The 14,330-nt window shown below is 37.8% G+C and overlaps 2 protein-coding genes across 2 annotated transcripts; both read left to right on the top strand.

Moving 5' to 3' along the window:
• Positions 1-458: 458 nt before the first annotated feature.
• Positions 459-9,757, top strand: LOC132097174 (glutathione S-transferase Mu 4-like). The gene is made up of 8 exons (XM_059502799.1): positions 459-590; positions 7,943-8,018; positions 8,112-8,176; positions 8,251-8,332; positions 8,477-8,574; positions 8,694-8,789; positions 8,910-9,020; positions 9,123-9,757. The coding sequence occupies exons 1-8, from the start codon at positions 555-557 to the stop codon at positions 9,216-9,218; spliced, it is 660 nt and encodes a 219-aa protein (XP_059358782.1). The 5' UTR covers positions 459-554; the 3' UTR covers positions 9,219-9,757.
• A 1,047-nt stretch (positions 9,758-10,804) lies between these two features.
• Positions 10,805-14,240, top strand: LOC132097173 (glutathione S-transferase Mu 1-like). The gene is made up of 8 exons (XM_059502798.1): positions 10,805-10,978; positions 12,130-12,205; positions 12,299-12,363; positions 12,438-12,519; positions 12,596-12,693; positions 13,685-13,780; positions 13,867-13,977; positions 14,076-14,240. The coding sequence occupies exons 1-8, from the start codon at positions 10,943-10,945 to the stop codon at positions 14,169-14,171; spliced, it is 660 nt and encodes a 219-aa protein (XP_059358781.1). The 5' UTR covers positions 10,805-10,942; the 3' UTR covers positions 14,172-14,240.
• The last annotated feature ends 90 nt before the right edge of the window (positions 14,241-14,330 follow it).

Raw genomic sequence — 14,330 nt, 5'->3', positions numbered from 1 at the left:
AGGATCAAGCATTATCAAAAGTTTAACTGGAACTGCTAACTGGAAACCTTCTATTGTTAATTTTTAAATAAGAAAAAGCAAAAAACAGTAGCCTAAATACATATCGACTCTTGGGATATAAAATTACAAGACAAACACCTTTTTGTTTAATTATGGTACATTTTATATGTGTATACGATGTAAATGCGTTCTAAACTATTTCTAATTTAAAGCCTCATATAGATAAAATAACAAGAACAAGTTGACCTTTTGGTCCCAATCATAGACTGTATAAAAACAGGTCCCAATAAGATATTTTCCCCCCTTCGAAATGCTAAAACATGCGCATGCGTTTAGAATGCACATCGACCTATTGATTGGTAATATTATTTTTTATTATTATTTTATTTAGCATGACCATAATACTCAGAACATGACCGAATATTCACTTTGTGGGTGTACTATGTCTTTAACTTGAAACCGCACAGAACCCACGTGTGCGCGCACACACGCCCCCTTCCTCCATTCCGCTGCTCCTCATTTTGAAGCGCGACGGTGCACACTCTTGTTGCAAAATGGCTATGAAATTGGCATACTGGGATATTCGTGGGGTAAGAAACAGTCGTATTTTTTTGCATACCTGTTTTATACTAATTTTGCATAGATAGACCTGTAATTGATTCATATTTGATTTCTTTGTTTTTTGTTTGTTTAATAACTTCGTCATGGAGTCATCTCAGAAAAATCGAAGTCAGTTTGGTTTGCCATGTCTAAAAACGGTCAAATGTGCTCAGCTTGTTTCAACCACTGACTGTATAAAAACAGGTTTCAACCGATCGCCAACCTCCCGCTCTCTCTCGTGAGGCCAATAGACCCTTTGCACGTGACGTCACGCTCTACTCGCGCGAATTCTGAACGCCATGACGGACGGCGGAAGAGCTATTCTGTAGACGGACGGCAAGCCAAATGAGTTCGTGTTTGAGTTAGTTCTAGTTGTAAAATGGTTATTTCGTGTTGTGCCGTGGGCTGTGCTAATAGACAGGGTAAAGCCAATATATCTTTTTATCGAATACCATTTGATGGGGAGAGAAGGCAGCGATGGGTTGCTGCTATCAGCCGAAAGGACTGGCAGCCCTCCAAGTACTCCAGGATTTGCAGCGAGCATTTTTTACAAGGTAAGGTTCATGTATTTCCCAGTTACGTTTACTTAATTTGTGTAATACCATATCGCCATCCTTGTCCAGATGGAGACCCAGTCAAATTGTCATTTGTAACATGAGTAACCTAAGTTAGCTATGTAATGAGCAAGTGCCAGCTAGTGTGATAGGGCTGTGCAGTCTAACGTTAACGTTACTGCTACCCATTCACAAAGGTAGCTAACGTTAGCTTAATGTCATTATTAATGTAATTTAGGTTGGCTTTTATAAACGTGTTGAAAGATGTTTTTGTAAAATAAACCAGCCCTCAAACTTTTGACTATGCTGTTGTACTTTATAAAAGGATATTAAATGTATGTAGAATTACACACTGGCAAATCTTACTAATAATTCAATTACATTTTATTTATAGTATCACATCATAAGAAATTAAAAGAAAAACATTACAAATGGAGTAGGTCTAGACCACACTATAATTTACAAAGACCCAACAATTCTAGTAATTCACTTCATGAGTCTGTGGACTGTGTTTTGTCTGACAGCAGTCTATCTGGGCATGTATATGTCTTGGCCAATAACTCAGATAAAATGGCTGACCTATAGAAGGCCTCAACATTCTGCACTGCTTCTGTAAAAAAGTCAGCATCAGGCAAAATTCTCTGTATAAAAAAATCGGATGTAGACCACACCATGAAGTCACAAAACTTCCGCTTCGTCACAAACAACTGGGCTTGCACCTGGTAGTGGTATTGATGATCTCTGTTAAGTGCATGTGTACCATCTGTGTTCTCAATGCAGAAATGTTTCTTTTCAGTGGCACTGAGGACTCCGGTGTCTTTGGCACAGTGTGGGCATTTGATTTCCAAAATACCATCGCCACAGCAGGAGCAGGACAGCAAGGCATCTGGAGATGCTCCAAGGTAGGGACGGGAGGTATCAATATGGAGACCGGCATCACGAACACTTAGGTCCTGATGATGTTGTGCAGCGTAAGCCTCATATGTCTCTCTGGCTTTTTGTTCATGTTCACATCCCCATCTGAAAATGAGAAAAATAATGTTATTAAAGGAATAGTTCACTTTAAAATGATAATTTTCATATACTCACCCTCATATTGTTTCAATCCTGTATGAATTTCTTTCTTCTGCTGAACAGAAAGGAAGATATTTAGAAGAATGTCAGTAACCAGACAGTTTCTGGGTCCCATTGACTTCCATAGTAGAAAAAAATATACTATGGAAGTCAATGGGATCCAAAAACTGTCTGGTTACTGATAATCTTCTAAATATCTTCCTTTCTGTTCAGCAGAAGAAAGAAATTCATGCAGGTTTGAAACAACATGAGAGTGAGTATATGATGACAGAATTTTCATTTTAAAGTGAACTATTCCTTTAAGTCATCGTAGCTCTTTGAGTGTCCTTTTCATTGGATTTGTTCTCTCATTTCCCTAAGAACTATAAGTACTATAGATGTCAGTACCCAAAATTGGCCTAATCTTAATAGCACATAATATTCTCTTGTATCATATTCTATCACAGATATCACAGAGTAGTTTAAAAAGGTGTAAATTAAATATAACAGGAACCATTTAAAAGGAACATTAGGAATAAATAGGCAAAGGACCTACACCATACACCTGGGATTAAAAATAGATAAGGGCACTCAAAGAGATTGAGGGATGTAATCTGTCATCATGTTTGTAATTTAATGTTGATAATTTGTAATACTGACTATAATAAATATTCCAATGATAAATGCATTTCTTTGTCTTGTTTTTGTTTCTTTGATGTTTTTGTGAGCAGGGGCCCTCTACATTAGAACACAACATGTATTGCATACATTTCCATAGTTGAAACATAAGTTCAAAGAACATCTAATTTCTTTACTCACTTACACTATGGTGAAATTAAAAACAGTAACTGTATGTTTATGTCATTATGTCACACATGCCTGGTTGCAACTGTTGAAAATCTGCATAGGTCAGGGTAACAGATCTGCCTAATTAGGGATTTGGAAGGATTTGTAGGGTCTGTCCTTGCAGCTGACTTGAACCTAGATGCTGTCACCCTACCAGCCCTCATGTCAAACCATAGCCTTGACTTTCCCTGTTGTCGTGTCTCTTCCTCAACTTTTACTGCCTACAACATTGTAAATTATAGAAGATGAAATTAATGACATGACACCTTAAAGCACATTTTAGTCATATGAGATTAAGAGGGATGACTATACCTGCTCTGGTGTGACTTCCATATCATTGAATACCGCATCACATTTTTTCTCAAGGTCCGAGGCAGACAGCTTCCGGTTCTGAGCACTGTATAACTCAGTCAGGGGCTGTGGTAGACCCAGAGACACCACTTTTGGTTGAAACTGTTTACAGTAGTGTGGCAATATGCGTAGGATACCACTCTTCTCTGAAGGGTTTGGAGTTGCATTATCCAGAGCCTTGTAGAATTGTTCTATAGCTGCTGCAGACACACTCACTTTTTTCACAGATGGACAACCTGAATGGCTTTGGTTGTTTACACCACAACGCTTTTTGGCAGGATGTGAGAAATCAATTCCTGATCCCTCTTCGTACAAAGCCTTGCCCGCTTTCAAAGGAGGAAGTCCCCACTGTCTGGGCCCATCAGTGCAGCTTTTGTCTTCCAGATGTTTAACAGCAGAGTCTATTGCGTATAGCAGAGCTGTCACGTGGGAGCACACCTCTCCCAGGCCCGCTTTACATGTACAGTGGCCGCACAAGACTGTCCCATCCTTCTTCAAAGATACCCATGGTTGTAGTTGGGTTTCAGACAGTGACTGACTGTGATGCACCTACAATTACAGAAAGTGGCATAAATACATTATTCTTACATGAATGTTATTGTGATGTTATTATTTACTGCTGCAGTGACACCATAAATGCCCCTTGTGAATACATCTTAATCACTGTGATAGTCAAATCTCAACATAGGCTACAGCGAATATAATCACAGATGAGATGATGGCTAGATGTAAAAATTATGTGTGGCTACTGATCACAGACACTCCGTGGTTTACTGGCTATGATGCACCTACAAATACAGAAAGTGGCATAGATACATTATTTTTACATGAATGTTATTGTGATGTTATTGTTTAATGCTGCAGTAACACAATAAATGCACATTGTGAATACTTTGCTGTGATTAACTGGTAGAATCTTAACATAGGCTACTGCGAATATAATCACAGATAAAAAGATGTCTAGATGTTACAATTATATGTGGTTACTACGGATCAAAGACACACCGTGATTTACTGTCTGCATGGATTAACGTGTGATCGATAATTAATGACTGCACTTCCCAGAGCTGGGATGCGTCCAGGCATCCATTAAAAAGCCACGGCCGACCATGTACTCTAAAATCATAGGCTACGTGTTATATAAATATTTATCAAGAAATAACAGACTGCATTCTACATTAGAATTCAACTAAGCCATGTAATAATACAAAATAAACCATAGATCGATGTCTTACCTTTGCCATTATGAGGTACCTCCCCCCGCCGTTAGCGTAGCATCGCGTAGCTGTAACCCAGCCAGCTACGAAGAACTGGTAAGCATCCAGACTTTTAAAAGCTTTGAGATCAGCACCAGTGTATGGGGATACCCCGTTTACCACATAGTGGTACAAATCGTGTGGGCCGAAGTCAGGCAGACTCGGCGATTTAACGAGGTCCGTGAAAACCGAGGGATGAAGAAGGTAAGGGTCTGTATCCAAACCTGCTATCTCCAACTTCTCCAAATATCGCTCTTTGTGAGCACCTACCAGATGCCCTACCTCGACCGATAACGGCACTACAACTTCTTCAATAGAAGAAGCCATGAAGTTTAGTGGTAATGTTAACGTTATCTATTTTAATCTGTTTAAAACTATTCAAATTTCCCGCTCGTCTACTACTGCTCAGCCTGCGCGTCCAGTGATTTTGCCGTCCAGCATGGCGTCGTCACGTGGTCGTGGTCACGTGTTTGCAAAGGGTCTATAAGGACGTGACTAAAACTGCAATTCGTCGACTGGCCGCTTGAGGCTGGCTGCAAAAGGGAGTCAGTTCCATAGACTCCCCATGTGAAAATGCCCAACTTTACAGCAGGAAAAAACGTTTACAGCCTGGTTCAAAAAATGATTTTGGTCTAAATAGCTAATTTTGCTCTTCATGACAACTGTGAGGGGGGTGAATTTTTTTTTATAACTCATCCGTTTAAATTTTATTAAGGCTTAAAGTTCTGCATAATTAAGGGCGTGGCCACTTGAGTGACAGGTGGATTGCCGCTGCTGACACTGCCGTCGTGCTAGGTGGGTGTGGCTTCAGCAACTAGCTCCCGCCTTTTTGCCCATTTTTGATTGTCCGGCAGAGTCGCGCGGTGAAGCGCTACCAAGATGGCGACGGCCCCGCTCTACACACTTTAGGCTTCAAAAACACACTTCAGGAGACTACGGGTGACGTCACGGACACTACGTCCATGTTTTTATACAGTCTATGGTTTCAACTCACGTCTTTGGTTAGCGACAAGTCGAGAGAAATCAACTAACTCTGCAAAGTTTGATACTGGTTTAGTAGGTTTAGACGGTCGTCTGATGTGACACTGACCTAAAACAATCTATTATTTATTTATTTTTTGTAAGTATCTTTATGGTCCATTCTTTAAAATAACGTTTTATACCTAAAAAGCGTTCACTGATTGTTTAGAGCGATAAATAGGAGTTAAAATAAGTTAACGTTACCTGAAGTGCTTTTGTCGTTTAACTTAGCGGGTAACTTAATGTTAACGTTATCTGTTTGCCAAGCCCACAGATGCTGCTATTATGCCATTAATGTCTATCTAACGTTACTACAACCCCAATATGCGAAATTACGACGAAACACTTGCTGTATTCTTTGAGTTCATAAGAGCTACAATTAAACACTTTGTTAAAGGTGCCATCTGTCATGTCTGGCAAAAAATCAAGTCATACTCCACATTCCATACCAGATGGGGGCAGTATGCCTCAATAAAGTGAATTGGTGTACTCTAGAGTAACAAACGAGAAACGGCATAGTCTCTATGCTCCGCCCCTACCTTCACAACAACAACCCTACAGCCATGGCCGAAGCCTAAGAGTACGTTTTGCCTCCAGAGGAACGTTGGGTGATGTCAAGTGATTTTGAAACATGACATCTTCAAGCTACTCCCCTTCACCTTTACCAGTGAATATGTTCCTATTCGTTTTGTTCATATTACATTTTGAGTTGTATATACACATTTTTTTAATTTTTTGACCAAGTTAGCGCCAACCAATGTAACCAGAGCTGCCAACTCTCAAGCATTCACCGTGAGACACACGCAATTGACTCTTTTCACACGCTTTCACGCCACACATCCATTTTCTCACTTACAGAAAAACCACGAAGCAAAGAGGACACGGAGACCAACAGACTAAGTTAGACAGAGCAGGTTAGTTATGATATAAAAAAATGGGTAAGTTATAGCTAACGTTAGCTAATTATCAAACGCAGCTACGGTTAGCCTTCGATACATTTCTATGTTATAACTTCCCGAAAAAAAATACACAAACATATAAAGCAAACTTCTAGCGAAATACTAACAGCATCTAACTTACCAATCCAAAAGAAATGTTGCAAGTTCGGTGTCGAACCTCATTTCTTTCAGGTCCATCAGTTGTCTCCAGCGATTGAAAGCAGTGCCGATGTTTACTCTGGTTCGGCTCCTTTTCTTATCGGATTTGATTTGTGATTCCGAGCGCGGTTGTTTCCCTGTAGCGGGTGGTGGTCTCTTGCCAAGGGCTTCAGTCATCCTTCCGCTCTCTTGCCTGAACTGAAATGAAGTAGTGGGCTGTACTTTCCACATGATTGAAATCAGGTATAAGTACGCCCACAAGCCGTGCGAGTTATTCGTGTATTGCAGGTTGGCTGGTGGTTATGTTGCCCGCATACCGCCTCCCATGGCCGAAACTGGTATTACAACACCTGTCGTGCCGGGGCTAGTAATGCTAATGCTAATTAAGGTTGATATCTCTGCAGCACTATAACTTGACTTTTTTTAATGACATAATCGCCCTTATTTCTTCTCATTCTTTTGATGCGTGTAGGTCATTTTTTGGATATTTTACCTCAATTTTTGCACATGGCACCTTTAAAGCACTGGGGAAAAGCCAGTTTTAACTTAGGTTTATATAAACGTCACTGAGAGCTGGTTTAGGCCACTTTGCCAAAATGTTTTGAGTTGTGAAAAACTGCTTTGGTTGCTACCGCGGAACATTCTCGATTCTTGTTTTGTCTCCTCCGTCGACTCTAAATGGCATGAAAGTAAAAGTTAAATCTAAACAATTGTGTTCCATATTTGAGGTTGATGTCTCAAAGTGCTTTCAGTAACATTTTGTTTGGAGGCTGTACCAAACGTTTCCACTAGATTTAATTCGCTTCACATGAATTTCCAATGTGTTTATTTTTTTACCACGACCAGTAACGTTACAAGTGTAATTTTTTTTCTCATGTAACTTTACCAAGTTTCGTACCATTCCAATGAAGCAAAAAATTCTTAAACAAAACCTTTTCAGTAAAAAATGACCAAACGGCACCAGAGGGTTGAACTGGTGGTTATATATTTTTTTCTAATCAGTGTTATTCGCCTTACTACGGTAATATGAAAATAAGAATATTAAGCCAGGGTTTATGAATATGCTATGTGATATCAGGTTAATAATTTCAAGAGTGAACATTTTTTTACAGCTGCTGGAATTATTTTTACAGAATGTTATGTATGTCATTTAATGTGATTAAAGCTTGCTCAACCAATCCGTCTGCTGTTGGAATACACTGGTACTAAGTATGAGGAGAAGTTCTATTCTTGTGGTGATGGTAAGTGATGATTATTATAACATCCAGTAGCAGACACAGTCAGATTGTCCATATAAAAGCACATTGAGTTGATTCTATATTCTTGCTTTGCAGCTCCCAACTATGACAAAAGCTGTTGGTTTAATGAGAAAGAGAAACTTGGGATGGACTTTCCTAATGTAAGTTATATGGTTAATCACATAGTGTTGTTCAGTATAACATGCAATAACTAACCACCATCATCCTTCACTAGTTGCCCTACCTAGAGGATGGAGACAGGAAAGTAGTCCAAAGCAATGCCATATTGAGATACATCGCCCGCAAGAACAACCTCTGTGAGTACTTGATTAATTTATCCCTTCATTTAAAAACAAATATATATATATATATATATATATATATATATATATATATTCTCAAGCATTACTGAAAATAGCCATCCAAGTAATGTTAAACTTCTCATACTAACATGTATCTAGGTGGGGAAACTGAAGAGGAGCAGGTGAGAGTTGACATCTTGGAAAACCAGGCGATGGACTTCCGCAATGGTTTTGTCCAGCTCTGCTATGGAGACTTTGTGAGTGATTAAATATATAGAAATATATACAGCATTGAAGAAATTTGCAACTAATAATATGAATTTACTTGTTAATTGATAACACAAATGATTTGTAATGCATTTGTACTTGATAACAGGACAAAAACAAATCATGCTACACTGACAAACTGCCAGGGACACTAAAGCAGTTCTCCAACTTCCTTGGTAACAGGAAGTGGTTTGCTGGGGACAAGGTAAATAGGCATAATGTTTGGAAGCACTTCAGTTTGTCCATTTAAAGTGGCAGGATATAAAAAGTGTTTTCTAATAAAATAATTAGTTTGACATGCGCATCCTGTTTTCTCATCCTGTAGATCACATTTGTGGACTTCACCATGTATGAGTTGTTGGATCAGCATCGTATGTTTGACCCAGCGTGCCTTGATGACTACAAAAACCTTAGATGCTTTCTTGAACACTTTGAGGTTTGGATTCAGCTTTTGTCACAGAATTATTTGATAGTCTCACCTAATTTGTATGCTAAAAGATAAACCATATTGTGACTGATATGAATTGTTCCCTATCAGAGTCTTGAGAAGATTGCAGAATACATGAAGTCAAACAAGTTCATGAAAACACCAGTGAACAACAAGATGGCCAAATGGGGAAACAAGAAGGAGTGAAGCGAACAAGATTGTGTCTTGATAAAGCATCATAAGGTGCAACATCATCTGCTTTGGTTTTAAGGTTGATGCAGTTGAACTGCACACTAATAATTGTTTTGGGGGATCACTATTTTAAACCTTTCAGTAACTAACAAAGCGACAGTTAGTATTAGTATTGATTACAAAAGTGTTCCAAAACAATCAGAATTCTCAGTTGTTGTCTGTAGGAATAGTGCAAGCACTTAAGCTTAAATTGAAAGGTTTCGCAATTTGATTTTTGACAGTTTGATGCCATGAAAAGAAAAGCATTTCATTGTTATTTTGTGGATCTCACTGTTTGGATTGTGATTCTACATTTGAAAACAAAGCATTAAATGCAGTACCTTATTTTGGCCCAATAAAAGCAAAGTTTTGTTCAATAAAAAAAGAACCTTCCTTTTTTTCTTACTGGGGAAGCCTCACTAATGCCAAAACATGTTTGGATTTATAATGCATATGCAAGGCTCAACATTAATCAATTAATCATTCACTTGTCAGAGTAAAAAAGTTAATTGTCCAGGAGAAAAAAAGTTTTGATATTTGCCTTAAATTGATTACTGTTACACTTTTTAACTTTATGAAGGACAATATTTTCCTAAACTGATTAAATGTACATGTCTCCATTTACGTCGAATTCTTACATGTTATCAATACATTGTTAGAATAATAAGACACTATGGTTGTTACTATTTAATTGAACTCCGTATCAACAAACTCCATTTGTCCAAATGCATAAATAATGTTATTAGATTAATGTTTTACTTTTTTGAAATACAAATATTGGAAAAATGCAATGATTCTTTTAAATATGAAATTAAACCACCAGTAGGTGGTGGCAAGTCACTGTCTTGATGAGTGAATCATTGATTCAACCGATTCGTTCAAAAGGCTGAATCATTCAATAAATGATGCAAGTAACCGTTTTTATAAATGGCTATAGAATGATTTTTGTTAGCGAAATGGAGCAAAAACGATCCATAATGTGTCTAAAATGTAAGTCAGTTAATATTATTTGTTTATTTAACTTAAGTTGTATAAAATCAATATCACATGTGCAATCAAGCTGAAAGTCGGAAAAACATCACTCCTGGTCGTGTGATGTTGCATATATTATATAGAATATTTATATTTTTCTACCGCAGTATGTTATGTTTGTTTCTTTGTGTGTGCTGTTGATTTCTCCGCGAGTCAGACTGCGAGCCTCAACTGACCCGACCTTGATGCTGTCAGTACATTATCCGTTAGTTACCGTTTACACTGAAAGTAATAAAATCAGAATCATTCTCGCCAAAGTTTCGGTGCTGCTCTAGTTAACATTTTAATCAGGTTACTTGTCCGGTCGGGCAGGTAAATTTCTCTTTCACTTGCCCCTTCACAGAATTCACTTGTCCCGGACAAGAGTAAATGACGTCGAGCCCTGATATGTGTTTGCTGAAAAAGACTAATAAAAACTTGTTTACTGTTTAGCATAGAAATTGTGGGACGCTGCACAAAAATGTTCCGCAGAAGAAAGGGAACTCGTACGAGCTTAGAACAACATGAGGGGGTGACAGAGTTTGCGTGATTTTTGGACGCGCCCCAAAGTGACGTTTTGCCGCTCCCGTCGTTGTTCACATACATCGCACTCTGGCGTGCTCGCGCCTCCGCCATCCACTCTCCTCACATTCTGCTCCTGCACAGAGGTGTTCGTTGCAAGTGGCAAGATGGCTATAAAATTGGCATACTGGGATATACGCGGGGTAAGAAATATATATATATATATGTGTATGGTTAGACATTTAATTAATTTTGTTTTAATATATGCAGAATTTATGCTGCTTGCATCACAGAAGAATAGAAAATCTGATATCACTCAGTGTGGTTTGTCATGTCTAAATATACACACATTTATACTTAATATATATACAGCTTGCTTAAAATTACATTTTAAGTAGACGGTAAGTCAATACTCTATTCTTGAACTAGTTAGCAAAGTTTGGTACCGAAGCCTTTATACTTTAAACGTGGGCTTCAGAACTAGTCAGGGGTCTTTAAAGTATTTGTGGACATGCTTTGTCTTGTCTCGCCATGCCAAGCTTACCTGAAGCCGCTTCGGATGTGGTTACACCGTTGCATGAAGTGTTACCACATATTAAGACTAAGTGCCTGCGGTATTATTTTAATAAGAGCTTTTCACGCGATTTTAAAACCCTGGGCAAAGGTTACTCTTCATTCAAATTAATGATTGAAAATAACTACAAAGAAATTCCCTTTTAATACAGAGAAATAAGATACACTTAACATCATCATATATTATAATCTTATATCAATTACACGCTTTTATGTATAAAGAATTTACCCAGAATCAACATTGTATTAATGAAAAATTCAACAACATTATCAAAACAACATGGTTTCTAGAAAAAGCAGCATTGGAGTTCCAAGTGAATGAAATGTCCAACATTCCTCTTTCCACTGTGTTTTTTCCGTTAAATAAGAGCATCATCTGGGTATTTGAATTGACAATGTTTCTGAAGATCTAATGTTACCATGAAATTGGAATAGACTGTTTTTCATGCAAAATTGCAGTTTTTATTATGATTATTCCATGCACTTAAATATTGTATTAAAAACACACAAAAGCAAACATTCTTAACCATCCTCCATCTTTCATTCTGGTGCAAGCTAGAGATAAGAAAGTGCATAAAAAACAAGCCTCATCCTTTTTTTCTCTTTCGATATTTCAGTTTATTAGTGTTGCCCATCTCTTGAATATGCAAAGATATTAACTTTAGTTTTTTAATATACAGTGTAATATCTTTATCATCAGTTAATTATTCCAAGAGTGAGAAAAACATGTGTCAAAGAAGCTGAGGTTTGCTATATTTCATGATTTCCCCTTTGATTAAAGCTTGCTCAACCAATCCGTCTGCTGTTGGAATACACTGGTACTAAGTATGAGGAGAAGTTCTATTCTTGTGGTGATGGTAAGTGATGATTATTATAACATCCAGTAGCAGACACAGTCAGATTGTCCATATAAAAGCACATTGAGTTGATTCTATATTCTTGCTTTGCAGCTCCCAACTATGACAAAAGCTGTTGGTTTAATGAGAAAGAGAAACTTGGGATGGACTTTCCTAATGTAAGTTATATGGTTAATCACATAGTGTTGTTCAGTATAACATGCAATAACTAACCACCATCATCCTTCACTAGTTGCCCTACCTAGAGGATGGAGACAGGAAAGTAGTCCAAAGCAATGCCATATTGAGATACATCGCCCGCAAGAACAACCTCTGTGAGTACTTTCTTTTCTTCATTTAAAAAAGCATCACTGAAAATAACTAATGTTAAACTCTCTGTAATGTTTCTAGGTGGGGAAACTGAAGAAGAGCAGATGAGAGTTGACATCTTGGAAAACCAGGCGATGGATTTCCGCAATGGTTTTGCCCAGCTCTGCTATGGAGAGTTTGTGAGTGCCCATGAACAACTTTAGTATACTGTCTTAAAGGGTTAATTTACCCCAAAAAATAAATAAAGCCCATAAATTACTAACCCTCAAGTCACCCTAGGTGTATATGACTTTCTTCTTTAAGACTAATCCAGTCTGAGTTATATTAGAAATCTTTGATATTTTAAGCTGTTTAATGGCACTGAGCGGGTGTTGCAGTGCATCAGTCCAAGAGAAGTTAATTAAAAAGCGCCCATCCATTAATAAAAACTGTCTCACAAAGCTCCGGGGGGTGAACAAAGTCCTCCTTTTGCGAGTCAATGTGTTTTTTTTCCATATTCAAATATCCATATTCAAAACATAATTATCACTTTAATGTAGATTGCACCAACAGTTGTTTGTTAACAGGAGCAAAAGCAGCAACATTACCTTACTTTAGCAAAGGAAAACCAGTCTCCTCTAGGCCTCTATTGAAATCTTCTGACATTCTTCTTTACAATCATCGTTTTGTACTTCAAATTAGTGACCGTTGTTTTGTTTTGATCTCACCCCTGCACTTCTGCGTCTGTCACTTCTAAATGGTGCCTGCACAAAGCTGACCTCCATACGTCACCCACCCTAATCAGCTAGATTAGTGATTATTACGTTTTAAATGTGGTTATTTATTTGACAAAAATGCATCAATTTGCTACAGGAGGCCTTTGTTCACCCCCAGAGCCATGTTAGGATGGGCACTTTTTATTTAACTCCTTTTTGAATTAAGCACTGCAACACCCACTGAGTGCCATTAAACAGCTTGAAATATCAAATACAAGTTTTAATATAACTCTGACTGGAAAGAAGAAAGTCATATACACCTAGGATGACTTGAGGGTGAATAATTTATTGGCTAATTTTCATTTTTGGGTGAACTAACCATTTAAGTAAGTGCTAATTGATTGTTTGAAGAAAATCTAATTTTTTTTTTTTTTTTTTTTTTGTAAATTGATAAGTGATTTGTAATACTTCACAGGACAAAAACAAACCATGTTACAATGAGAAATTGCCAGGAACTCTAAAGCAGTTTTCTGACTTCCTTGGTAACAGGAAGTGGTTTGCTGGGGACAAGGTAAATAGGCACAATGTTTGGAAGCATTTAAATTTGATCTTTTGTGATAGGAAAGAGATCATTTGTTTGACAAGCTCATCCTGTAGATCACATTTGTGGACTTCATCATGTATGAGCTGTTGGATTTGCATCGTATGTTTCACCCGGAGTGCCTGGATGATTACAGAAACCTGAGATCTTTCCTGGATCACTTTGAGGTTTGGATTGAGTTTGTCAAACAGACTATAATTTGATATTCTTATGTAAATTGTGGGATATACGCGGTGATTCTGATATGAATTGTGTTCCCTGTCAGAGCCTTGAGAAGATTGCAGAGTACATGAAGTCGGGCAAGTTCATAAAAACACCTGTGAACAACAAGATGGCCAAATGGGGAAACAAGAAGGAGTGAAAATGACAAGATTTTGTCTTGATTTATTTTTTGGTACAACATTTTAACCTTCCCAATAAAAAAAAAGGATTAGCTGAATGTACATCCTAATAATATTGAATGTACATCTGGCAGATTTGAGGATCACTGATATAGTGTATTAGATATTTCACTGTTCAG

This window comes from Carassius carassius, chromosome 21 (assembly GCF_963082965.1).
Source record: "Carassius carassius chromosome 21, fCarCar2.1, whole genome shotgun sequence".
Classification (NCBI taxonomy): Eukaryota; Metazoa; Chordata; class Actinopteri; order Cypriniformes; family Cyprinidae; genus Carassius; species Carassius carassius.
The sequence above is the reverse complement of the archived record's forward strand: the minus strand, read 5'-3'. Positions and strand labels throughout refer to the sequence as shown.